This window comes from Stomoxys calcitrans, chromosome 2 (genome assembly GCF_963082655.1).
Source record: "Stomoxys calcitrans chromosome 2, idStoCalc2.1, whole genome shotgun sequence".
NCBI classification, from domain to species: domain Eukaryota; kingdom Metazoa; phylum Arthropoda; class Insecta; order Diptera; family Muscidae; genus Stomoxys; species Stomoxys calcitrans.
Window position 1 is genome coordinate 69,436,273 of NC_081553.1, and position 25,469 is coordinate 69,461,741.

The window sequence follows — 25,469 nt, forward strand, 5'->3', positions numbered from 1 at the left end:
TATGCAAATAATTTTCCACAAGTTTACTTGCAAGCCTCGATATGTCAGTTTCTTGGTTAAGATAATAATTAATGGCAATATGATAGACAAATGCCATGGAATAGTAATAGTGAAACGGTTTTTAACTAAACAATACTAGTACAGGAAGAATGATCAAGTTTCTAAGTAAAATCGTACATTGCGTATATGCGTATGTGATAAATTATTTCATTGAAATGTAAACAAAAAGTGATTATCAAAACAACGCTCTAAACATCTTGTAAACTCGGGAAAAGGAAAAGTTGGTCACTATATCAAGAAGAAAGTCAGCAATTTTGTGTTATTTGGCACCGCCGAATAAACATTGTAAGTGATTATAATGGAATATTTTAGTTCTACTTGTCACACTCTTTGAACAGAAGAGTTGCCCGCCTTGGGCCCGCAAATTTTTAAATAAAATACACATATTATAATATGGAAATTTATGTACTTCAACATGATCACTGATTTTTGCGATAACATACATAAAACGAGTTTTATTAAAAAAAATAAGAAGAATCACCCACAATGTCATCAAGTATATTTCTTACTACCAGTATATTGCATGCATTCAGCAATATATAACATTAACAAGATTGATTAAATTTACTTATATAAAATGTCGAGGAAAAGTGATAGGCAATGAGAACCCTATAGCAGTGGATTGATTGATTTTTGCTAACAAACATATGAATTAAAAAAAATAATTTCATAATTTCTTGGCCTCCCTTTCAATCCTTATATATAGATTTATGCACATCAATGAACACGTACTTTTTATAGATTTTATTTGTTTATGGTTTGTTATAGATATTAATGCCTCCAGCCATGGTCATTAATAGTCATAACATTTTGTCACGGTATTATATTTTTTAATTGATATTTTAAAATTTAAATAATTATTTAGTTTTAGTCTTAAGATTGGTTCACACCTTTTTATTATTATTATATATACACATACATCTATAAAATAAGTGAAATAATTTTTTAAATTTATTAAAATTATTTATACGTAAAGTTGAATTTCACTGACGGCTTTATGTTAACATATTTGTTCGGTTTATTTGGATGTCTAGATATACATATATATGTATAGTAAAATTACAAATTTAGTAATAATATATATATATATATATTTTTGTTGTTATTTTTTCATGCAACATGCAAATATTTTAGTTTAGTTTTACATAAAGTTTTACTTGTTGTTTTTTTCACGAAATTTTGTTATATCTTGCATAAAAGGGGAAATATCTGAATGAGTCTCTTGTTGCCTTAGTTTGGTTTTTGTGTGTTGTGTGCGATCTTTTTTTATATATAATCTGCTGTCTCATCCATATTACGAGTTTGTTCACTTTCCAAATCGTTTAGCCATTTGTCACCATTCGCCATCGGATAGCGTCTAAAGTTGTATAGCGGCAAACGTCTCCATCTCTCATTTAAATAAGAGTCCGCTGCTGTATTTGATTTATGCCCTGGCTGTAGAAAATGTTGAGATTCACTTCTTGTCTCATCTGTTGCATGATGTTTGCCATTTGCCTTTAATTGTTTTAAGAGTAGATTTTCCAATTTTAATACTTTTTCATTATTCATCTCATTGCTAAGATCGTTGGCAGTCTTGGCAACATCATGGTTTGGCTGGGACATGGTGTCGTAGGGCGGTTTCACATGGTCCTCAGAACTTTCAAAGTTGGACTAAAAGGCAATTAAATATTTTTTAGTTAAAATAAAAATTTTCAATACAACATTATAGTAATTTTTTAGGCTACTCAAAATGTAAACCTACTTCAGTACTCAAGTACAGAGTATTAACATTATGGTTCTAAACATAGGTAACAATAACATCTACATTAGATTTCACTAAGTCGGTCTAATGCATTATTTTTTGATTTTCGCATGATTTTAAATGTCAAAATACATCTCCCACATAGATTTTTATTTAAAAACCAGTAAGGAAGGGCAATAGTCGGGCGGTGCCGACTGTATAATACCCTACATGTGCCCTATAAGTACAATATGGGACCTATATCCAATTCTGAACCAATTTTGATGGACCTCGGCGAGCCCATATGTTCAAACTGTAAAACGGTTGACAATGACAACATTATATCAAATTACCCAAAATCTGACGAACATATATATGGGAAGTATATCTAATTCTGAACCGATTCCGAGCAAACTTCTCATATAATGTGGTAGTCGTCGAGGAAATCGTTGTGCAAAATGGATCAAGATGGATGGCAAGATGGATCAATAAATGCGCTTGCTGTGACTCTAGAAGTTAAAATCGGGCGATATATATATATATATGAGATCTATATCTAAATCTTAACCGATTTCCATGAAATTCACCAGTAATTTTAAGAGTCAAGAGAAAATCCCTCCTGCCGAATTTCGAGAAAATCGGTTAACAAAATACCATTTTATTGCAATATTACTGGAAATCGGACGACCATATATATGGGAGCTATATCTAAATCTGAACCGATATTTTCCAATTCGTTTCGTTTCTTTGTTTCTAGGCCGAAAAACATGCCTGTGCCAAATTTGAAGACGATAGGATGAAAACTGCGACCTGTACTTTGTACACAAATTAACATGGACAGCCGAGCAGACAGACGGACATAGCTAAACCGAATAAGAAAGCAATTCTGAGTCGATCGGTATACTTAGCAAATTTTAATTCTATTTCATCAAATACAGCCATGCTTTTATGTTTATGTTTGACATATTCTATTTTATGATCCAATATTCTAACACATGGGAGTGATTTTAGTAGTTTTGTGGCACAGAGCGTACATCAGAAGATTTACAATACAAAGGTCCCGAGTTTGAATCTCGGACTAGCAAAATGATTTTTAAAGTCAATGGGTTTGTGGAGAGCTAGAAAAAATTAAAAATATATTTTTTTTAATAATAACGCCACAGTATTTCCCTCCTAGTGCTACTAAGTGGGGTCGCTTTGCGGCAAGCCATTCGAACTCGCCAATATAATAGAGGTTTCATATTATTAAGCTTAACCTTGTAACGGACAGCACTCATTGGTAGGAGATAATTTTTCCCACAGTTTCTTAATGGCATTTTTATCAATACCAAGATTATAATAATGATTTTTTTTTCTATTATTGTATTACAAATAAGTGTATATATTCTGAATCGTCTCGACATTTCCGTCCGGGTGTCTGTCCAAATCACGAGTGCGCTCGAACGAGTTAAGCTAGACGCTCTAAATTTTCCGCAGATACTTTTTATTGATGTAGGACGTTGAGGATTGCAAATGGGCCACATCGGTTCATATTTAAATATAGCCCCCATATAAACCGATCCCCCGATTTGACTTCTTGAGCCCATAGTCTCAATCCGATTTGGCTAAAATTTAGAATAAGGACTTGAATTATGACTTCCAATACCCATGCCAAATATGATTTGAATCGGTCTATAAAGAGATATAGCCCCCACATAAATCGATCCCCGGATTTGGCTTCTTGAGCTCTTAGAAGCCTCAATTTTCATCTGATTTGACTGAAATTTGGAATAAAGTCTTAAGTTATGATATAGACCTACACCATCACTGTGGTACAGGGTATTATAACTTAGTGCATTTGTTTGTAACACTCAGAAGGAAGTGAGATAGACCCATTGATACGTATACCGATCGACTCAGAATCACTTTCAGATTCGATTTAGCTATGTCAAAGTACAGATCGCAGTTTTCATTCGATCATCTTAAAACTTGGTACAAGCATGTTTTTTGGCCTAGAGACATAGCCTATTGTTGATGGTCATGAGAGAATCCGTCGCACAAAATGTCAGGCAAATCGGATAATAATTGCGAACTCTAGAGGCTCAAGAAGTCAAGATCCGAGATCGGTTTATATGGCAGCTATATCAGGTTATGAACCGATTTGAACCTTATTTGACACAGTTGTTGAAAGTAAGAATAAAATATGTCTTGCAAAATTTCAGCCAAATCGGATAGGAATTGCGCCCTCTAGTCAAGAAGTCGAGTCACCAGATCTGTTTATATGACAGCTATATCAGGTTATGAACCGATTTGAACCATACTTTACATAGTTGTTGGATATCATAACAAAATACTACGTGCAAAATTTCATTAAAATCGGATAAGAATTGCGCACTCTATAGGTTCAAGAAGTCAAAACCCAAGATCGGTTTATATGACAGCTATATCAAAACATGGACCGATATGGCCCATTTACAATACCAACAGAAGTATTTGTGCAAAATTTCAAGCGGCTAGCTTTACTGCTTCGGAAGTTAGCGTGCTTTCGACAGACGGACGGACAGACAGACGGACGGACGGACGGACAGACAGACAGACGGACGGACAGACGGACAGACGGACGGACGGACAGACGGACGGACAGACGGACGGACAGACGGACGGACAGACGGACGGACAGACAGACGGACGGACAGACGGACGGACAGACGGACATGGCTAGATCGACATAAAATGTCGCGACGATCAAGAATATATATACTTTATGGGGTCTGCGACGAATATTTCGAGTAGTTACAAACAGAATGACGAAATTAGTATACCCCCAATCCTATGGTGGAGGGTATAAAAAAAATTTATATATATATATATATATATATATATATATAGCGCATTTATTGTCCGATCTTCCCAAAATTTTGTACAGCGATTTTCCCGACGAAATTTTGTAGAGAGATTTTCACGAACACAATATCTAAGAAGTTTGCTAGAAATCGGGTCTGATTTACATATAAAGCTCCCACATATATATGTTCGTCCGATTTAAACTTATATTGCAATAAAGTGCTCATTTGTTAACCTATGCTCTCAGAATTTGCAAGGAAGGATTTGCTTATGTCTTTTAATATTGCTGGTGAATTTCATAGAAATCGGTTCAGATTTATATTTAGCTGTCACATATGTATTTCGCCTCATTTTCTAGGGTTCAGATTTGGATGTAGCTCCCATATATATGTTCGTCAGATTTTGGCTAATTTGCTATAATATTTTCGTCTGTCCACCGTTTTTATTACGGTTTGAACATATTTGCTCGAAATTTGATTTTTTATTAACCCATCCAAAAACATCCGCCGAGGTCCATCAAAATTGGTTCAAAATTAAATATAGCTTCCACTTTGTAGCTATAGTGTAGGTGTAGGATATGATAAAGTCGGCACCGCCCGACTTTTGCCTTACCTTTCTGGTATTTGTTGTAATTAAGCAACGCACAGGGGATGTAAACGCACCCCCGAAAAGATCGGAGGGGAGGGAGGAGGTAATGGTGCTAATTGAAATTTGCTCTGAATCCCTGTATGTCGTTGGAAAGGCATTTGCTAGTGAGAATTTCCTTAAAGTTTCGTATTGGATATGGAACAGGGGCAAACCTCTCAGTTATCAATGCGTGCTACCCAATTCAAGTTCAAGCTCAGGTTAAGCTCAATGATAAGGGGCCTCCTTTTTAAAGCCGAGAAAGAACGGCGTGACGCAGTACGACATCTCTTTGGGGAGACGTTTTTGGATATAGCTATCATAAAAACCACACTCCCGAGAAGAATTTCGATTATGTAATGAGTTGATTAGGACCCCCGACACCTACGGCCGATTTGGTTTAGGTATACCTTTATTTGGCTTCCAGAATTTTTTAGCTCCAAACGTAATTTTTTCATCCCATTTCGTCATATGTATATATGTTCATATATCCATGGTGGTGGGTAGTCAAAGTGCAGTCCATTCGAAGTTAATGTGTCTTTTTCATATTTATTGCATTTTATTTATTTTGCTTCCTATTTTATTATGTTCACATTTAGGCCACTGTGGCGCATAAGTATCTTTTCCGCTGAACAAATTCTGGCTAGAACATGAAAGGTGTTTATCCCCTAAAACATCTTAATGAAGCGATGCCGCAGAGGGGCAAATAAGAAAAGGAGCTTACTTCAATTAACATATTAAACCTTAAAAAGTTTGTAGAAGTTTAAGCTTTTCTTCATCCCATCCACCATGAAAACCGTGAAAGCCGATTTTCTACTAAGTTTATTTTCAAGCTCAAAACCCTTTAAAAGAATCTACCATAATTTTCAAAACTTAAGTTTTTCTTATTTGTTCTGCCATGGTCATTTCATTTTCAAACTGGTGTTTTGTTTTGCTTATTTTTAATCATTTATGTTTGTATGCTTTATAAAATTTACCTCCTTTGCAGCATTCAGATCGGCAAAATCCAATTCCGTAGGCGGCTTTTTATCGGCACGGTGAATTTTGGTGTCCGATGATCGTTTGCCATGGGCTTGATGAAAAATGTAAATTATGGAAATTTTAAATTTAAATACATAAAATGTAATTTTTAAATATATTCCAAACTTACCACCCCAACAAGAGTGACCATATTCCAAACATGAACCTAAAATACCATAGTAACCATAAGGGGAAACGGAAGTGTGAAAAACAATACTTTGGCCAACGCAATGTGTCCATAACATGTTGCATCAAATAAAGTTTAGTTAACAAAGCTTTTTTCGAATTTATAGTAACAAAAATGCGAAAAGCTTTTATTGTATACATCTCCATGCGAATTGAAAACTTTTGAGGATATAAGTTGTAGGTGGCGATAGATGGTGTTAGTTTTAATAATAACGTTACATACAACATTTATATTGAAACTATTCTACTATTGTGAAGAAGAAAATTTTTGTAGAAAAATTTACTAATTTTCCTTACCAAAGATGAGTTTCTGGCAAGTATAAATCTTAATTTAAAAAAATTCAGCAGAATACCATGTTCACCATTATTGTAATTCACTAATGTATCTCAAAGTTCGATTTTGAAAATTTTGGAAAACAGCTGATATTTATAAAAAAATTAAAAATAAAAATAATAACTAAAAATATCATCACAAAAAATTAATTAAAAAATCTAGAGGCTTAAGAAGTCAAGACCCAAAATCGGTTTATATGGCAGATATATCAAAACATGGACCGATTTGAACCATACTTAGCGCAGTTGTTGGAAGTGATACCAAAACACTACGTGCAAAATTTCAGTCAAATCGGACGAGAATTGCGCCCTCTAGAGGCTCAAGAAGTCAAGACCCAAGATCGGTTTATATGGCAGCTATATCAAAACATGAATCGATTTTGCCCATTTACAAATCCCAACCGACCTACACTAATAAAAAATTTCAAGCGGCTAGCTTTACTCCTTCGAAAGTTAGTGTGCTTTCGACAGACAGACGGACGGACATGACTAGATCGATTTAAAATGACATGACGATCAAGAATATATATACTTTATGGGGTCTCAGACGCATATTTCGAGGTTTTACAAACAGAATGACGAAGTGGAGGGTATAATAATTCATTAAAATTGCAGTAAAAGATTGAATTGATGAACTAATTTTCTGGAATTCCCTTGTGTTTTTTAATAAAATTGTTTTTTTTATGTATAATAACAATTTATATTGAACTAACATGGACTGAACATAGTAAGGAGGGGAAATTAGTTTGGGCGGAGAATTCAGCTAAACCTACAAGATGACTGAAACAGATGGTATACTGCCTGCTATGTTGTAAAGGCAGAATCGTATGCCGTACGTCCCATTGGAATGATTTTTAGGAACTGCGCTTGGCTTGACTACCTACACATTGTATGGCCTAAGTTAGGGTGATTTTCATCCCAGAAACAGGGAAACCTAGCCACTAGCTCTCCAAAGACAAGCCAACTAATATGTCTCCAATCATTCTTCTTATGGACGCTGAAGAGACAACTTGACTTGTACATTAGAAACCTTTTCGTGTCTTCACTAGTATGCAGCTGTAAGCATGCTAACTCTGGCTTAGTTTACATGTGCTCTTGATTATGTGGTTGGGTACATCGAAGGGCATTATTAACCATCTGTACCTTGGGGTAGGCGACTTGAATTTGGCGGCCTTCTTTCACATATAAAGTCTATCTGCAGGAAATTCATACATCTATAGGTTGAATGAAGTTTATCTACACATAACTCTCTGAAGAACACGAGGATCCCATCTTTACTCTTTACAGAATGAGCGGATTATAAAGGCACCACTGAAGGAGGGCTCGATATGGAAGATTGTCTGCAAACAGGGGTTTTATTTTTCCTTCTTTTGTGGCTATTACTCTCAAATTCTTCGAGGTGAAAAAGGTCAAGGTCGTTGCCCATGTCAGACCTCCTTCGGAGGGCGGTTAAGAAAGTTGTCTGGATGGGCAAGGTCTCATGTAGACTCCTAAAAATATTGATCTGGTACATATTACCAGATAACGAAATCGAGGCAATTACAAGGAACCTGTCCTGGATAGTGTAGAGTTACCGTACTCCGACGGTCAAGTACTTGGGAGTGATTCTTGATCAGGAAAGAATGTCGAGAAAAGGCCGAGGCCGCCTGTAATGAGAGATGCGTTAAGCATCTCTCATTACAGGTTCCGGTTCCGGTGCCCACATGTTCCGGTTCCGGTGCCCACATCCAATATAGATAGAAAATGCTAAGTATTTCTTAAAAAGCTTTAAGTTAGGTCGAAAAGAGGGTGCGGATATTAATACGCCCCATGCCACTATGGACTTACACCTAAGCCAATAATCGGCTTGTTGTGCCCTCTAAAAAGTAAGAAGTTACCTCTAAAAGGAATGCCGAATATGTGGTATTGTGTCTCGTCCTTAGTACCGGTTTTGTTTTGCCGCGAAACGATATAGGAAACGGTGCAACGTCTTCCTCATCTTCCCCATATGCCCTACACATGCTATCACCTGCCGCCCCGATTTTGCATAAGTTAGCTCGTAGTCCTGTGTCCCGTTATGGCACCAAAAGATATACCGACCTCCTTCTTACTTCCTTTCAGTAATAGCCTCGCCCTCTATCGTCTTTTAGGAAGTTTCCTCGAACATGGGGAAAGCTATAAGACTCTGCTGAATCCCTGAGAATGAGAGTGGCAGGGAAGGAGGATTCCCAAGAGCTAACAAGTAATCGATCGCTGATGAACGACAATCATTCTACTGATTCAGTAAACTCCTTCCTTTTCCAATCTTCTTGGTAGGTTAGATGGGTTCTTCGATAAATGTCCAAATGAGGCGTGGAGTGACGTCGTCCAACTGCCAAATCTTTGTGGCCTTTCGCGGAACAGGAAGTGTCACTTACTCTGGGGTGAGAAAGCATGACCACGGCCTGTCTATAAGAATCCTGAAAGTTCGTTACATAGTTAGGTAGCATCAGACGTACGGATAGGTGAACTTACGGAGATTCTTTGTTGACGAAAAGGAGTTGTAGATGGTCGAGCACATTTTCTGCCATTTTCAAGCAATTACGGAGAAAAAAAAACAGGTTTCCTTCTAGGCTCCTTACACTCTTGTCATTCTAGACTACTTCCCATCATTTTATACCTTCCGCTATAAGATGGATCAGGCACGTAGACAGTGGGTTATAACCCAGGTTAAAAATGTTGAGATTTACAAGTTTCGTATTATTTTCGTCTTTAACAAAAGCCTACATGAAAGTGCGTAAAAATTCCTTTTTTATTATACTAAATTTTGAGTCTTGTCCATACTTCATATGAATGTTTGGTTTCATGTGATGTTACAAAAGTTTACTTAAACTCCCACAGAGCATTTGGTACAATTTTAAAACTTTCACAATGAATTCCGACACATAAATAACAATTTAAGAAACTTTTAGACAAGAACATTGGCCGCACTGACTTGTCTGCATTGGCAACCTGTGGAGCATTAGAGCGGTGTTAACTCCTTAAATTGTGCCGTAGTTGGTAGTTAAGTAAATTTTTCCCCATTTCCTTTATTTAAAATTAATCGTTAACAATTTGTTTCAATAAAAAATGCATCTATAGACTATTCTTTAAACGGTTGCACAACCAGGAATTATAGAAAAAGAGTAACTAACAACAAATATATATCCATAAAGTATAGCATAGCGGTAGTAGTCAACTGCAAAATGTTGCATACTTTGGGGAGATACAATTTTCTTCATATCTCTATGGATAAAGTTCCATATATCTTCATTTTCTTAAAAAATAACTGAATAATTTTAAAAATGATGATTCATTACGAGTTATATTAGTTTAAGAAAATATAACAAAAATCTATTTCCTAATTATGCCTTTAACTATTCTTTGTCCATTTGTCAAAGGTAGAGCTGTAGACTATGCTTATGTTATTTCCAACAATATGTAAAAACCCAAGCCACAACAGGGGTGTTAATAGAGTGATACAGGAGCAGCAGCAAATCTTAATAAATGGAGTGGCAAAATATTACTTTTTAACCTTTCAAACTGAGGTAGGGAACAACAGCAAACAAGAATGGTAAGATGTCAATGGAAATGCTGTACTCGTACCTAAACAAATAATGTATGTTAGCTGTGAAACAAATGCGACAACATCCTTGGATGATACTACACTCACTGTGGGGCTAATAACAAATCTTTGAGGGTTGACTAGGGGTTTTTCTTTGTTCAAAAGGGGTAAGGAGTATAGAGAGTTATGGGTCATTTCGCGCAGCAAAAATACAATGCTGCACAAAAGAGCGATGCATTAGATGAAATCAATAAAGAAAAAGCAAAGAGGGATGGAATATAACTCAGATCCAATGATTAAATCTGGCTTAGGTGCAAGACAGCAAAAAGTACATAAAAATTACACTAAAACACAAGATGAGAACTCTCACTGGCGAGAGTATGATTCTGTTTTCAGTCTTCTACAGAACTCCAGAAAGAAAAGAGAACCAAGTGCTTAGAAGAAATCCAGGCATAGAAAGAGGTTCACGAGAGAACAGCAGCAAGCCTCATTAAAAATAAGTGCACACGATAGACATGAAGCGAATGCCACCTTATTCCAGCAATCGTTGTTGACGCTTAGGACTCCCAAAGACCAAAACGTAAAATGCTCCTTAAAATTCGCTTCTATGATTGCCAATCATATTTTGCATTTTAAGCAATACGTACATGAGTTAACATTAACCGCAACTCATTTGCGGGCTTTGTAATGGCTTGAATAAAGAAAAAATATAGGAAAGTCTCTCAGTTTTGAATAGACGGAGACAGACAGCACGTACGTCACTGACAAAAGTAGTTCTCATCCAAAAATAAAAGAAACAAGTGGAAAAAAACAAACAAGTATATCGAAGCTGCTCAATAAAACTTGACATCTCATTCTTCTGCTTGTTTGGCTTCATATGGCACTCATCTGAGTGGTGCTCATTTTCAGGCAACACACATGATGTCCTTCGACCAATTTGAAAAACACAATCACTGAGCCATAACTAAGACGTTGGGACATATCTCAATCTATTGTATATGTGCGTGTGTTTCTAGCCAACTTTGTTTTTAGGTGGCATGCGTAACAGACAATTGCTTTGGCCAAGGTGGCTATTGAGTGCCAAATTTGGGGTCTCGTGCAGTTCTCTGGTGTTCACGCAAGTGTCTTCTCCTCCCGATTGCTGTGTAGTGACGAAACAAAAGGTGCTCGACCGTCTTTAACTCTTTTTCGTCATCGTACACCCTGCAGAAATGTGCCTCCCTTTGCATCCAGCCAAGCCACTCCAAATCATGTTTTCACAGCCCCAGGATAAGCAATTTTCTGTTCAGGGAAAAATTCAGCCATCGAGTCTTGACGACCCTGCAGCCTTCAGCACCAGCCGACGCCTCATTCGCGCGGTCATCTTGAAGGCTTTTACCCTACACAATGGAGGGCTCACTGATTTCGTAGAAAGATCTGCGGCAAATAACAATCCATTGCTGGCCAACTCATCGGCCACTTCGTTCCTCGTCCAGATGGCTCGGGACCCAGCATAGCCTGACAGCCTTCCCCATTATTCGAAAAAGTCCTTCGTATCTAAGAAATTTTTACGTCACTCCGACTTCAGAGCCTTCAGCTACGTCTGACTGTCCATATACATCGTGACAGCCTGATCGGGCATCCGCTCCACTATCGACGTTGTCTTCCGTAAATTTAGGACCGCAAGATCTCCGCTTGAAATACGCTGCACCCGTAGAGAAGCCTATAAGATTTAGTGGTTCCAAGGAATTCAATGAATCAAGAAACCCGGTATTCGCATCCAATTTTGATCCATCCCTTTTCGGAATAACGACGTCCAACCTAGCGTTGCAAACTCATGTGATCGAAAAGGGTATTAAGTGACTCTCTTGGGGCACTAATTCTGGCCACAAAGATGCAATGCCTTGTCTAGAGCCGTATGCCACATAAGAACTGCCGCCGTAAACATTAAATCAATAGCCGTCCTTTTGAACCCATTTTCGACGTTTTCCAACTTAGTTTATGGTCTAGAACCACGCCCACATTGCAGGCCTCCAAAGAAAGCGGCAGCTCCACCCCAGCCAGGACAAGTCCCTTGAAAACACCCATCATCCTCCTTCTGGTAAAGAGTACCCGCTCAGTACTTCTGGTGTTTATCCCAAGCCCTTTGTCTGTTCCTTAATGGAATGTTCATGGACAAATTTACATTTGACTCTCCTTTAGCACTCACTGTGTATACCTTCTTTTATATACAGAAAGAAGAAATGAATTCCTATAAAACATCATAACCAAGCCACAGGTGAATTTTTGCATGCGTTAATCATGTTTTTTAAAGGACACAACAACGGCGACTATTCATGCAACCAAAATAGAACAAAATAGAAAGGTGAATATCAAAAGAAAAATCTTGGCAAAGGCAAATGACAATATGCGACATTGGTTGTTTTTTTTTTTTCTAAACCATATCCTTTTGGTTTAAAGTCATCCCAAAAAAATAAGTCAAAACTCATATTTATTTTGCCAAAAATATTCTATCGATTTACAATATTCCCAATAATATTTGCTTAAAGCCTAGGGCTTTCTCAAACAAAATCTAAAAAAAAATGTTCTTCACCCCTCCATAGCCAAATGTCCTTTGGTGAATGTTACCCACGTTATACTCAACAAGTTTATTGGCTTTGATTATGTCGCATTGTTAAGAGTTAAGTTGTGTGTTAAATGTCGACATTATCCTGTTTATCCTTATCTACTCATCGTCATGCTGTCGAATCAGCTAGCGATGATAAATGTGTATGGGGACCTCTTGTGTGGTAATGTGCTTGAATGTGAGCTTTGACTTTAGATCCTTTGGTTCATTGGTGGCAAAAAGAGTTTATGGATTAAATCATTACAATTTGGTGTAAATGATGATGCAGGTTGTTGATGCCATTTACCACTTGGGGTATGAAAGCCTTTAAGAGGAGGAGGTATGATTATTGTGTCCATCGTATAAAACTCATCAAAATCATTTTGTTTTTCTTTTTTTCTGCTTTTCTTTGGTAACCCTCATTATAATTAAGTCAAGATACCCATTAAACGATTACATGGAAATGGTTCAAGTGATGCAGGGACTTTCCTTACCTAATAAATGCCATATACCATCAATCTGGTGGAACAATCCTAATATTGAAATTAAAGATTTCCGGAGTAATTAAAAATGTATGTGTTGTTGGAGAGAAAAAACAAAGCTACGGGCTCTACAAGCCATATCAGAGCATCGGTTTTTAAAGCGGTTATAGCTATTTATAGTTCTTTGGAGAATGTATTTGGTGTGGGTGTTAAAGGTCATTAATGTATTACACATATCAAGTTCAGCTAGATGAGGAAGAAATGACACTAAAAAGGGCTCAAGAAGGTAAGTCAGGAGAACGATTTGTATTTGCGTGGTTGTTAGAGGTCATAAACATACCCAACACGCCTCTCAATAAGTGCATTGTTACGCGTGCTGTGTGGCATGTGGCATGTTGAAACCACATGTCATCTAAGACAAGCTCTTGCATTGTGGGCAAAAAAACGGTAGCGCTCATCATTCACAGTTACGTTACGATTCGCATCACCTTTGAAAAAGTACGGTCCAATGATGCCACTAGCCCATAAACCGCATCAAACTGTGACTTTTCCGGATGCATTGGTAGCTATTGCAATGCTTCTGGCTGATGTTCACTCTAAAATCAACAATTCTGCTTATATACGTACCCATTGAGCTTCGTCGCTGAACACAATTTGAACACGATCAAGTTTCTTAACAGAGCACGCATTTTGTTAATAAAATTCAATAATTTGCGAGCGTTGTTCGCTTGTAAGACGATTGGACGATGGACCATACTGAAGATGGTTGACAATGAAACAAAACACGAAACGTGCGTGAGCTGTTTAAACCAGTGTTGCCAAAAAGAGAATAGCTAAAAATCACCCTATAATGTAAGCTATGTATGTTAGATTATAGGTAGAAAACAGCACCAAATTTCAATATTAAACAAGACCCTCCACCATGTATCTTACAGAATCTTACAGGCCCTGCACTATGGACCGCATTTATCAAGTTCTTTGAGTTACTTTTTCAAATATATATGAGCGATATGAAGTTATTGACCGATATGGACCATACTTGTCATACCGTACAAGTCAGAAAAATATCTCCTCGAAAATTTTAGGCAAATTGAATAACAATTGCACCCTCAAGAGGCTCAGAAAGTCAAATTGGTTGATCGGTTTATGTGGCAGCTATATCAGGTTATGAACCGATATAGATCGTACTTGGCACAGTTGTTGGAAGTTATATGCAAAATTTCAGCCAAATTGGGACTCAAGAAGTCAAATCAGGACATCGATTTATATGTCAGGTATATCAGGATATGGACTGATTTAGACCATTCTCAACACCATTGTTGGAAGAAGAAACTTGGTTAAATCGACACTAGATGAACTCAGAGGCGTTAACCCAGTCAAATACAAGCTTCATCGCAGCGGCAAAGTGCTAGAAGAATGTACATGGAAACCTATCTTCCAGACAGGTCATGATGTTAAGAGAAGAGGAATAGTTCATGAGAAAACTCAATGGGTCACATGATGGCCTACGCGGATGCTAAGACAAAAATCTTGGCGTCATCCTCTTCCATCCTAAATTAAACTAGATGGAAGGCATTCATCCAGCTTGATAGATGTACGATCTATCCGTGGAACGAATATAGATTTGGATCATTACTTTGTTGCAGCAAAGATTCGCACCCGTTTGAGTATGGCGAGAAAAGTACTACCTGACACTGCACTGAAGCTGGACATTGAAAAGCTGCAAACACAAAAGCTGGCAACGGCATACTCTACTCGACTGACCCAGCTACTTGATGAAAGCACTCCTTGTCCCCATGATGACACGACGTAGTGGCAATCCATTGCCCACTCCATAGCAAATGCCGCGAAATCCGTGCTTGGGTAACAGAAGCCTCCTCCAAAAAACCCATGGTACGACCAAGAGCGTCGAAATGCTACTGATGCCAAGAAAGCCTCATAGAGAGCAATCCTGCAATCAATAGCAACACGCCAAGTGAAGGAGAGGTATCGGGAGAAACTAAGAGAAGATAAATGTTTCTATTGAGTGCCAAACATAGGGTTTTATGCAGTTCTCTGGTGCAAGAGTCCAAATGGAATCCGGAAATTTTACTTTACTTGACACAGTGTGAATATCTGGTCTATGCAGATTTACCAGGTCTAAAGCCGCATTGATAGGGTTCAATTATCTCATTGACTTTATGTTACAATCTTTCACCCAGTACGCTCGAGAGTATCTTGTATGCGATGGAAAGGAGACTTATTCCTCTGTAGTTGGCAAATTCCGTCTTGTCTCCTTTCTTGTGTACGGGACATAGTATGCTGAGGTTCCAATCATCGGGAATGCGTTCTTTTAGACAGATTGCGTAGATCAGCTGATGCATACGCCTTATTAGCATGCCGCCTCCGGTCTTAAATAGTTCAGCGGGTAACCGGTCGGCTCCTGCTGCCTTGTTGTTTTTCAGTAGGGTCACTGCTACTTGGGCCTCATTCTAACAAGGAGGTAAATATTCTACACCATCATCGGATATTGGCTCTGCGCCGCCAACGTCGGACACCACCAGTTTTGTAAAATGTTCTCTCCATATCCTTAGCATGCTATCTGTGTCACTTACCAGATTTCCTTCTTTGTTTCCGCAGGAGGATTTGCCTGCATCCTGGAAAAGACCCGAGAAGGACAATTCAACAACTACCATCTTCTTGTTGAATACAAAGCCGGTTTCGATAGAGGATGACAATTGCTTTAACACGTTCCTCAGTAAGAATAGGAAAGAACCATTCTTGGCAGGGTTATTGGAAGTTAAAACAAAATAACTCAAGCGTTTCCGCCAAATCGGATATGAATGACACCCTCTAGAGGCTCAAGAAGTCAAGATCCGAGATCGGTTTATGTAGCAGCTATATCAGGTTATGGACCGATTTGGATCATTCTTGGCACAGTTATTGGAAATCAGAACAGAACAACTCATGCTAAAATTCAGCCAAATCCGATAAGAATTGCACACTCTGGAGGCGCAAGAAGTCAAGATTAGAGATCGGTTTATATAGTAGCCATATTAAAACATGGGCATATATAGTATATTTACAATCTAAAATTGCCTACACTAATAGGAAGTATTTCTGCATAGTTTCAAGTACCTAAATTTACTACTTCGAAAGTTTGCGTTAAAATAGTTAAATACATTGTGGGTCTCAGATCAGTATTGAATGTGTTATAACCGGAATGATGAAAATAGTATACCTTCATCCTACGGTGGAGTGAATAAAAATAAAAAAATCCAGCCAAATCGGATAACAATTGCAGTAGTAAGTTGGTTTAAACTTGGTATAAGACAACAAGTAATGAACTAGCGGAAAATGTTGACAAATAAATTGCTTCTTTATATCCCCCTGTAAATAACGATCAACAAGTTTCCTTGCCAAAGTAGCCATTTCAAATAAAGCCCATCCCCAACTAAGCTAGAATAACATGGAGGGGGAAATTATCTAATCATTCCGAGAAGCCGGAAACATTGCTACAATTGGTTAAATTTTATTATGGACCTTTTACCACCAGGACCAAACGACTACGACCAGTAGTAATACATGGAATTTGTGATAATTGTTTTTCGGTTTAACTGCCTATCGTCTAATGATTGAGCTTGAAATCAATGAGGAATGAGTTCAATGTAATAAATAAAGATGTCATAAATATAGAGTTCTAACAAACCCAGCAACTGAATTCAACAAGCCAAAGGCTGACAATTGTAATCTAATGAAGAGCTATTTAATTGTTAGTTTTGTTGTCTACAACTGGAAAAACATCACCTTTATGTATATGATTGGTTATAGTGTCTTTTGCCGCAAATGCATCCATCTATGGAGGACGCGCCAAATAATCTATCTTTTTAATTGCCATCGTAAATTAATCCCCAACTGAAAACGACGCGAGTACACAGGGTAAGAGAGATATCGCAGTTCAGCAAACACACCGACATTGAAGTGGAAACTTTTGCATTGCTCTTATTCATGAGAAAAGTGCAAGATGTTCCGAAAAAAACCCCAAACATATAATTGGAATTTAACAAACAAAAAACGACGTAATGGGAGAGTAGGTGCTAAGCGTATCGCAATGGTTTTCGCTTATTGTTCACCCTTCAGCACAATGAATAGCTGCAATTAGAATTAAAGGGGTCATAGTACAGTGACGTAATACTTTGGAAAATTCCCGCCTTATCTTTATGTTTGTACTCATTTTCAGGCGATAGTCACTTGAAGGGGTTATGACTCTTCAAAATCTGCCATTCACTCTATTTGCCAATCTGCCATCCTCTATTTGGGTATTTAACATTAATACATTGGTAAGATCTTGACACCATAACTGGACACGGAAGATGAGATGTACAGATTTTTGGTACAGAAAAACCTATGAGAAAAGTAACGCCGCTGAAAGGGAATGTACAGAACCGCGAAGAACCTTGCAAAATACTGTCGACTCTAAGAGTCAAATCTAGCATATGATGCACTGTAACAAGCAAACGACATATTAGGAATACTTTGGAGTTGGGCATCTGACAATTTTCATAGAGCTCTATAATGTTCTATAATAGGCTGCGACTATTGCCATAAGGTTGTGCAAGCTATCTCTTGACTCAAACTGCAGATTCGGACACTGTGATATTCTTGATCCAATTTCTAAAAAGCCAATAGAACACCTCGTATGGGATCCTATTTGAAAAGAAATTTTGTGCCATTATATCTTAAGGAAGTGTGATCTTGAACAGGAAACAGAATTTTGGCGAAATTGGGCCTAAATCCGAGGATAGTCCACTGGCTCTACGGAGCGTGATTAGACCAATACTTACTTACGCCCCAGTAATTTAGTGGACTGAGATGGAGAAAAAGTGCAAAGCAAGGATGATACAACAGGTTCAGAGAACATGTTGTGTTGGCACAGGCGGAGCGATGAGGACCACACCTACAAGGGCACTGCGGACTATTCTAGATTTCCGACCAATAGACATACAAATTAAGAGTGAGACAGCCATTGCGGCTATAAGTCTTAATGAGAAATTGGTTAAAGAATTTGAATAATCGAGGCAATGATAGGAAACCTAAAAGAAATGGAAAAAGTTTCCGATCGGATATCTGAGACGACATTTGAGGTCGAGTGCAATGCACTGCTCCCAGCGTAACTTTGGTGTTGCCATCTGGTAGTTCATGCTACATAAATTGATCAAAGCTGGAAGGCAGAGTGGCCCTGGTGGTCGTCATTGAAAAAGCAGGGCTGAGATCTGTTCTCTGCCTGTCTGATCATAATAGGATCCAGGCAGAGATACGGGTGATCACGGAATTCATGAGATGGTTAGGTGTTAACGCGACGACGTCAAGTGGACAATAACAATCAGTACGGCAAGATCATGAATAGTCCTGAAGTGTAGGAAGGAGATTAACGGGGATTGAACGATACGGATCGTTAGGTTCCCGGGCCAAAGAGGAGTACGGGGGAAAGCCAGAGGTTTGCCATCAGTAAATTTGATGAATCCAAATCCTTTCGAGCCGACGAAGTTCGAGTTTAGGGATTGGGCGATGAATGTAGCACTGTGGGGCAGTGAAACTGTGGGTAGAAGGATGTAAATCCTATGGAGAGATCCGTATGTTATCAAGACGAGGTGAATACTGAAGGACACATAGGACTACGAGCACATTTATGAAGAATAGATGCGGCAAGTGATAGCATGTGAAGGGTATATAAGGAAGATGATGAGACGTTGGAGCATTACCCATGCCATTGCCCGGCTTTCGTTTCTAGCAGACACCGGCACTTAGGTGGGGACACAAAACCGGACTTTAACCGGCTTAGGGGTGTGGAATGGAGAACAATTTGGGATTTTGTTAGTAGTACGGAATTTCTTGCCTACGTTTTTTTCGAAGTAACTTTTAAGTATTTATTTTGAGCGCACTGGCTTAGGCAAACGGTGGATTAATATCCTCACCCTCTTTCTAACTAAACAAACATGTATTTGAAAGCCCCACATTTTGCATGAACTAACCTTTTGACAATTTGGGGGTAACAGAAATCTCACCTGTTTGAAACATTTCTCTATTTAGGAAGTTTTCGAATAATTTCGTCAACATTTTCGGAATGAACTTGAAAATTTTTAGTTGATCAATATATTGCCCGGGTGGGGATGGTTGATTATTACAATATAAGCAAAATGAAATGAAATATAAGTTGGCTGGTAAATTTTTTCCTAAAAAAAATTTCTTTCGAAAAATAAATTGGAGTTGCAAGGCCTGGGAAAAACTCTGTTTCTAGACAATTTCTATTGAAATTTCGTCTTTAGGAAAATGTTATTGAGATTTGGAAAAAAAACTATTGCAATTTTGTCCTGGGCCAAATTTCAACTTTAGAGAATTTTCACTGATATGCTTTGTGTAGAGAAATTTTCAAATTTTCTCTTTACAAAAATTTTTTTAAAATGTCTTCTTCTATTGAATTTTGACAAAAAAAAATCCATGAACTTTTTTCTTACTTACTTACTTTAATTGGCTACAAATATTTGTTCCACTAGCCGAACGTAGAAGAGCGTTACAAGCGCCTCGATCTTCTGCGCTCATTCTAAAATCTCTGACACCAAGTTTCGAGGTGGACAATATTACTGAGATTTTGTCTTTAAAAAAATATTTCGAGGGGTCCTGGTCCACATTTTCCAAATTGTCACTCAAATTTCGCCTTTATTTTTTTATTTAATTGAAATTTTGCTTTGAGTGAAAATTACATTGAAAATTGGTCTTTAGAGAAAATTTCATTGAAATTTTTTCTTAATAAAAAATTTTATTAAAAATGTTTTTTTTTACAAATTGAATAAAGCCATCCATAAAAAAGTCCCATTTATTATACCCTACACCGTAGGATCGAATCGACATCGAAATATCAATTTCCGATCCTACAATGAATATATATTTCGGATCGTCGTTAAATTCTAAGACGATTTAACGATGTCCGTGTGTCTGTCCGTCTGTCTGTTGTAATCATTATACAGCCTTCAAAAATTGAGATATTGAGCTGAAATTTGGCACAAATACGTCTTTTTGATGCACGCTAGTTAAGTTCTTGAACGGGCCAAATCGGACCATATTTGGATATAGCTGCTATATATACCGATTTTCCGATAAAGGGTCTAATGCCCATAAATGCTTTATTTTACATCCGATTTCGCTGAAATTTGAAACAGTGAGTTATTTTAGGCCTCCCGACATCTGACCCAAATATGGTTCATATCGGACTATATTTATATATAGCTGCCATATATACCGATCTGCCGATCAAGGGTCTGAAGCCCATAAAAGCTTTATTTATTACCCGATCTCGCTGAAATTTGAAACAGAGGGTCATCATAAGCCTCCTGATATCCGACCTAAATATGCATCAAATCGGACTATATTTACGTATAGCTTTATTTTTTAACGGATTTCGCTGAAATTTTAAACAGTGAGTAGTTTTACACCTCCTAACATAGGACCTATATATGGTCCATATCGGACTATATTTAGATATAGCTGCAATATAAACCGATCTCCCGATTAAGGGTCTGAAGCCCATAAAAGCTTTATTTTTGAACCGATTTGCTGAAATTTGAAACAGTGAGTAGTTTTTCGCCTCCTAACATAGCACCTGAATATGCTTTAAATCGGACTATATTTAGATATAGCTGTCATATAGACCCATCTTTATTTATTACCCGATTTCACTGAAATTTGAAACAGTGGGTAGTCTTAGTTCTCCCGACATCCGTCCCAAATATGGTTCGGATCGGACTACATTTAGATATTTAGCTGCCATACAGACCGATATCCGGATAAAGGGTCTGAAGCGAATAAAAGCTTAATTTTTTATCCGATTTCGCTGAAGTTTGAAATAGTAAGTAGTTTTAGGCCACCAGCTATCCGACCCAGATATGGTAAAGATCGGACTGTATTTAGATATGGCTGTCATATTAATTAAGGTTCTAAAGCTCATAAAAGCTTTTTTTTTATTACCCGATTTTGTTAAAATTCGAAATACAAAATTCAACAGTGACTTCTATTTATTAGCCCAATATCGGTGTCGAATTTGGGTGCATAAGTTATCCAATTTTTACCGGATTGTGTCGAAAGGGGGTTTTTATGTATACCCGAGGTGGTGGGTATCCAAAGTTCGGCCCGGCCGAATTTAGTGCCTTTTTACTTGTTTATTTTATGAAAAACTAATTTTCGAATAACTGATTTGAAAATATTGGCTTTTTTACGAACGCTACACATCAATTTTTTAAAAGAAAATTTTTATAGGAATTTTTAATAAAATAGAGTTTTTAGATTTTTTTTCGAAATGTAAATTTCAAATATAATTTTTTCCAAAATTTTCCAAAATTCCAAGATTTTAAAACGATTCAGGAAAGATTAGACTTTAAATCAAAAAGTATCCAATTTCAACTAAAAAAAAGCTTGGAAAAAACTTATTTTACATAAACTTTAAAATTTTTTTAAGCTTAAATTTTCAATACTTTCCTTGTAAATTTAATTTGACTAATTTTTTAAAGAAATTTTTTAAGGTTTAATAAATATATACGGACTCAACAACGTGGAAACTCTGAAAGATTTTAATTAAGATTTATAGACGAAATTAATTAGAGATGATTATTAATAGTGAACAAAAAGCCTTTGAATAATTAAAAGATTTTCAAATAAAAACAACATTAAAAAACAAGACCAGCGTGAAAAAACTTTTTTTTGTTCAATACATTCTTAAGTCATTTACCCATTTAACTTTCATTTGATAAATAAATATCGCCATATAGTTTTTGTATCACTCAATTTGATGCAACAGGGGACTAAACATGAGAAATAATTATCAATGTCACACACATATCAATTACCTTTAACCATTGTAAATGTTAAGAAAAACAACAGAACGACACAGTAAAAAGTTTTAAATGCCATATTTTTTAAGGAGATTATGCTAAATTCTTTCTTTGTTTGTAAAAGCGTCAATAATTTTGTTTAAAATCACACTTAAAAAAATAACAATTTTCTCGATTGCAAAAAATGAAATTTATTTACTTCTTTGGAAAGAATTTTTTTTTAATTTAGTTATTTTATTTCTTTGATTAATTCAGTTATTTTCCTGCTTTCGACCGGAAGACCGTTTTCCGTTAGAGTTTGTAGCACAATTTAAACTGTTGACTAAATCATGGTTTACACGGTGTTTTTATACCAAAAAATCAGATATTACCTTAGAAATAGCTGCCAACACACATAAACACATTCACCCACACATGGGCATAAAGGCATAGCGGAGTTTTTGTTGTGTATGTCTACCAATACATGACAATGTTTGCAAGAAAAAATAATGGAAGAGAGTCAAATGCACAGTAATTTAACTCCAAAAAAATAAAGGAAATTCATACTCGTATACCAATTTTTAAAAATGGCCATACATTGTAGATTGGTGAAGTAATTTGAAAGACCTTGGGCACCCAAATATACGGGTTGACATTCACATGCAATACCAAGGTATTCCAGAATATTGAAAGAAATTCATTTAACAAACCGAATCAACGCTTGTGATATGCACCTTAAACGCAATGAATTCGATCCGTTTTTAAAACGAATCATAACTGGAGATGAAAAATGGATTGTTTACAACAACGTTAGTCGAAAAAGATCATGGTCCAAGCATGGTGAACCAGCTCAAACCACTTCAAAGGCTGATATCCACCAAAAGAAGGTTATGCTGTCTGTTTGGTGGGATTGGAAGGGTTTGGTATATTTTGAGCTGCTTCCAAGGAACCAAACGGTTAATTCGGATGTTTACTGTCAACAATTGGACAAATTGAATACAGCCGTCAAGGAGAAGCGACCAGAATTGGTCAATCGTAAAGGTGTCATATTCCACCAGGACAACGCTAGACCGCACACATCTTTGGTCACTCGCCAAAAACTGAGTGAGCTTGGCTGGGAACTTTTGATGCATCCACCATATAGCCCTGACCTTGCACCATCAGACTACCATTTATTTCGATCTTTGCAGAACTCCTTAAATGGTAAAACTTTCGGCAACGATGAGGCCATAAAATAGCACTTGGTTCAGTTTTTTGCAGATAAAGGCCAGAAGTTCTATGAGCATGGAATACTAAATTTGCCAGGAAGATGGCAAAAGGTTATCGAACAAAATGGCAATTATATATTTGATTAAAGTTCATTCTAAGCTTTATTAAAAATGCATTTACTTTCTTTTAAAAAATCCGCAATTACTTTTTAGGCAACCCAATATATATATGAGAGCTATATCTAAATCGGAAACATGAAATTGACCAGTTATTTCGAGAGTCAAAAGAAAATCTTTCCTGCTAAATTTCGAGAGAATCGGTTAACAAATGACCATTTTATTGCATTATTACTGTAAATCGGTCGAATATATATATATGGGAGCTATATCCAAATCTGAACCGATTTTTTCCAATTTACACAAATTAACATGGACAGGCAGATAGACAAACGGACGGACAGACAGACATAGCTAAATCGAATCAGAAAGTGATTCTTATCAATGGGTATATCTCTCTTCCTTCTGGGTGTTACAAACAAATGTACTAAGTTATAATATCCTGTAACACAGTAGTGGTGTAGGGTATAAATATGCGACTAGATGGATCCCTAACAACTTTCAAATATTATCGGCCTTTTTTCCCAGCACGGGATAGTTGTGAGCACTACACAGGCTGGAATAATGAGGTTCGATCGGTGTGGTGTTCAGTGCTGTCAAGAGAAGCTTAGCTGCGAGCTCCATAGGTTGCGGATTGTGGAATGCTCCATACGGAGTAGCTGCAACGGCAGTCGCGGACAATCAGCGGTATCGAGCGGGGAATCTCAGTGCGAGGGCGGGCGGCACCGCCTCTTGTACAAATACTGAGTGCCTATTATGCTCGATATAACAAGGTGTGTTATTGGCGCCTTTAAATAACCAATGGCCAACCTGTTCCTGTGGCGATCTATTTCAAATCTTCAAATAAACCTATTTCTGAAGAAGTTCAGTCAGAGAAGTCTGTAGTGCATTTAATATTCAAAACAAGCAGAATCTTCATTCAATATACGAAACAACGTTTTTCTTTCATATTTGTTATCTAAACTACAAATTGCTACTTACCTTGAGTGAATTTTTAACCTAATATTTCATATCTCTCTGTTAAAGTCTATCTTGTTTTTATTGTCAATAATAAAAATAGTAGTACATTACAATAGCACTACTTATTAATGCAGCAAGGCAAAATCTGAAAAACGAAACGTTTGTTTTTTAACACATAGAAAACTTGATGAACTGTGCCTGCTTCAAAATCCCTGTTTTTAGAATTCCAATGTATACAGAAAATTTATGACTCTTAAAGTGTTTTCAAAAAAGTGAAAGTATAAAATTTGTATAGAACTCGGGGTGCTACTCTTGAAAAATGTGTGTAACCTTACTGGCTTGTACTATAGAAAATTGTCGGAGTAATCTATTGACTCGTACTGGAGGCCATCGTAGCGCAGAGGTTAGCATGTCCGCCTATAACGCTGAACGCCTGCAACCATCAGAAAAAATTCTCAGCGGTGGTTATCCCCTTCTAATGCTGGCATTTGTGGGGTACTATGGCATGCAAAACTTTATCCCCCAAAGAGCTATCGCACTGCAGCACGCCCTTCGGACTCGGTTACTAGTAGGAGGTCCCTTATCATTGTGCTTAAACTTGTATCGGACAGAACTCATTGATATGCGAGAAGTTTACATCGATTCCTTAATGGAACGTACCATTCCGAAAGGAAAAGAGAACTGTGCATGACTGGATCCAAGTGCAGGACTGTGTGGGAGGGCCGAACACAAATTATGTCCTTGATATATTTATCGATTTCAACAGCTCATTCGATGACCTTTCATGGAGAAGTCCATTTACTACTAGTCGTTGTAGTATTTAGGGAAGTTTCTCCCTGTCGTAGTTACTTCTGTAAGCTTCGGTAGTTGACGGCTTGGATGGAAGTTGAGCGATACTGTCCTCAGGGATCTATATTTGGTTCATATGAATAAAAGGAACCTCATGATGG

General features: G+C 37.2%; 1 protein-coding gene and 1 long non-coding RNA gene across 2 annotated transcripts; one reads left to right on the top strand and one right to left on the bottom strand.

Moving 5' to 3' along the window:
* Window positions 1-789: 789 nt before the first annotated feature.
* LOC106089933 (uncharacterized) lies at window positions 790-22,560 on the bottom strand. Its single transcript, XM_013255929.2, has 4 exons — window positions 22,271-22,560; window positions 6,378-6,413; window positions 6,205-6,299; window positions 790-1,710 (listed from the first exon to the last, which is right to left on the bottom strand). The coding sequence occupies exons 1-4, from the start codon at window positions 22,332-22,334 to the stop codon at window positions 1,327-1,329; spliced, it is 579 nt and encodes a 192-aa protein (XP_013111383.2). The 5' UTR covers window positions 22,335-22,560; the 3' UTR covers window positions 790-1,326.
* Window positions 12,817-16,418, top strand: LOC106089935 (uncharacterized). Its single transcript, XR_001221727.2, has 3 exons — window positions 12,817-13,252; window positions 13,351-13,484; window positions 16,014-16,418. It is a non-coding gene; the product is annotated as an uncharacterized LOC106089935 (long non-coding RNA).
* Window positions 22,561-25,469: the final 2,909 nt, after the last annotated feature.

Coding starts and splice junctions, on each gene's coding strand:
- LOC106089933 (XM_013255929.2), bottom strand. CDS start 22,334: ATGGCATTTAAAACTTTTTACTGTGTCGTTCTGTTGTTTTTCTTAACA. Junction 6,300..6,377: donor TGGTCACTCTTGTTGGGGTG/GTAAGTTTGGAA, acceptor TTTTTCATCAAG/CCCATGGCAAACGATCATCG. Junction 1,711..6,204: donor ATCTGAATGCTGCAAAGGAG/GTAAATTTTATA, acceptor ATTGCCTTTTAG/TCCAACTTTGAAAGTTCTGA.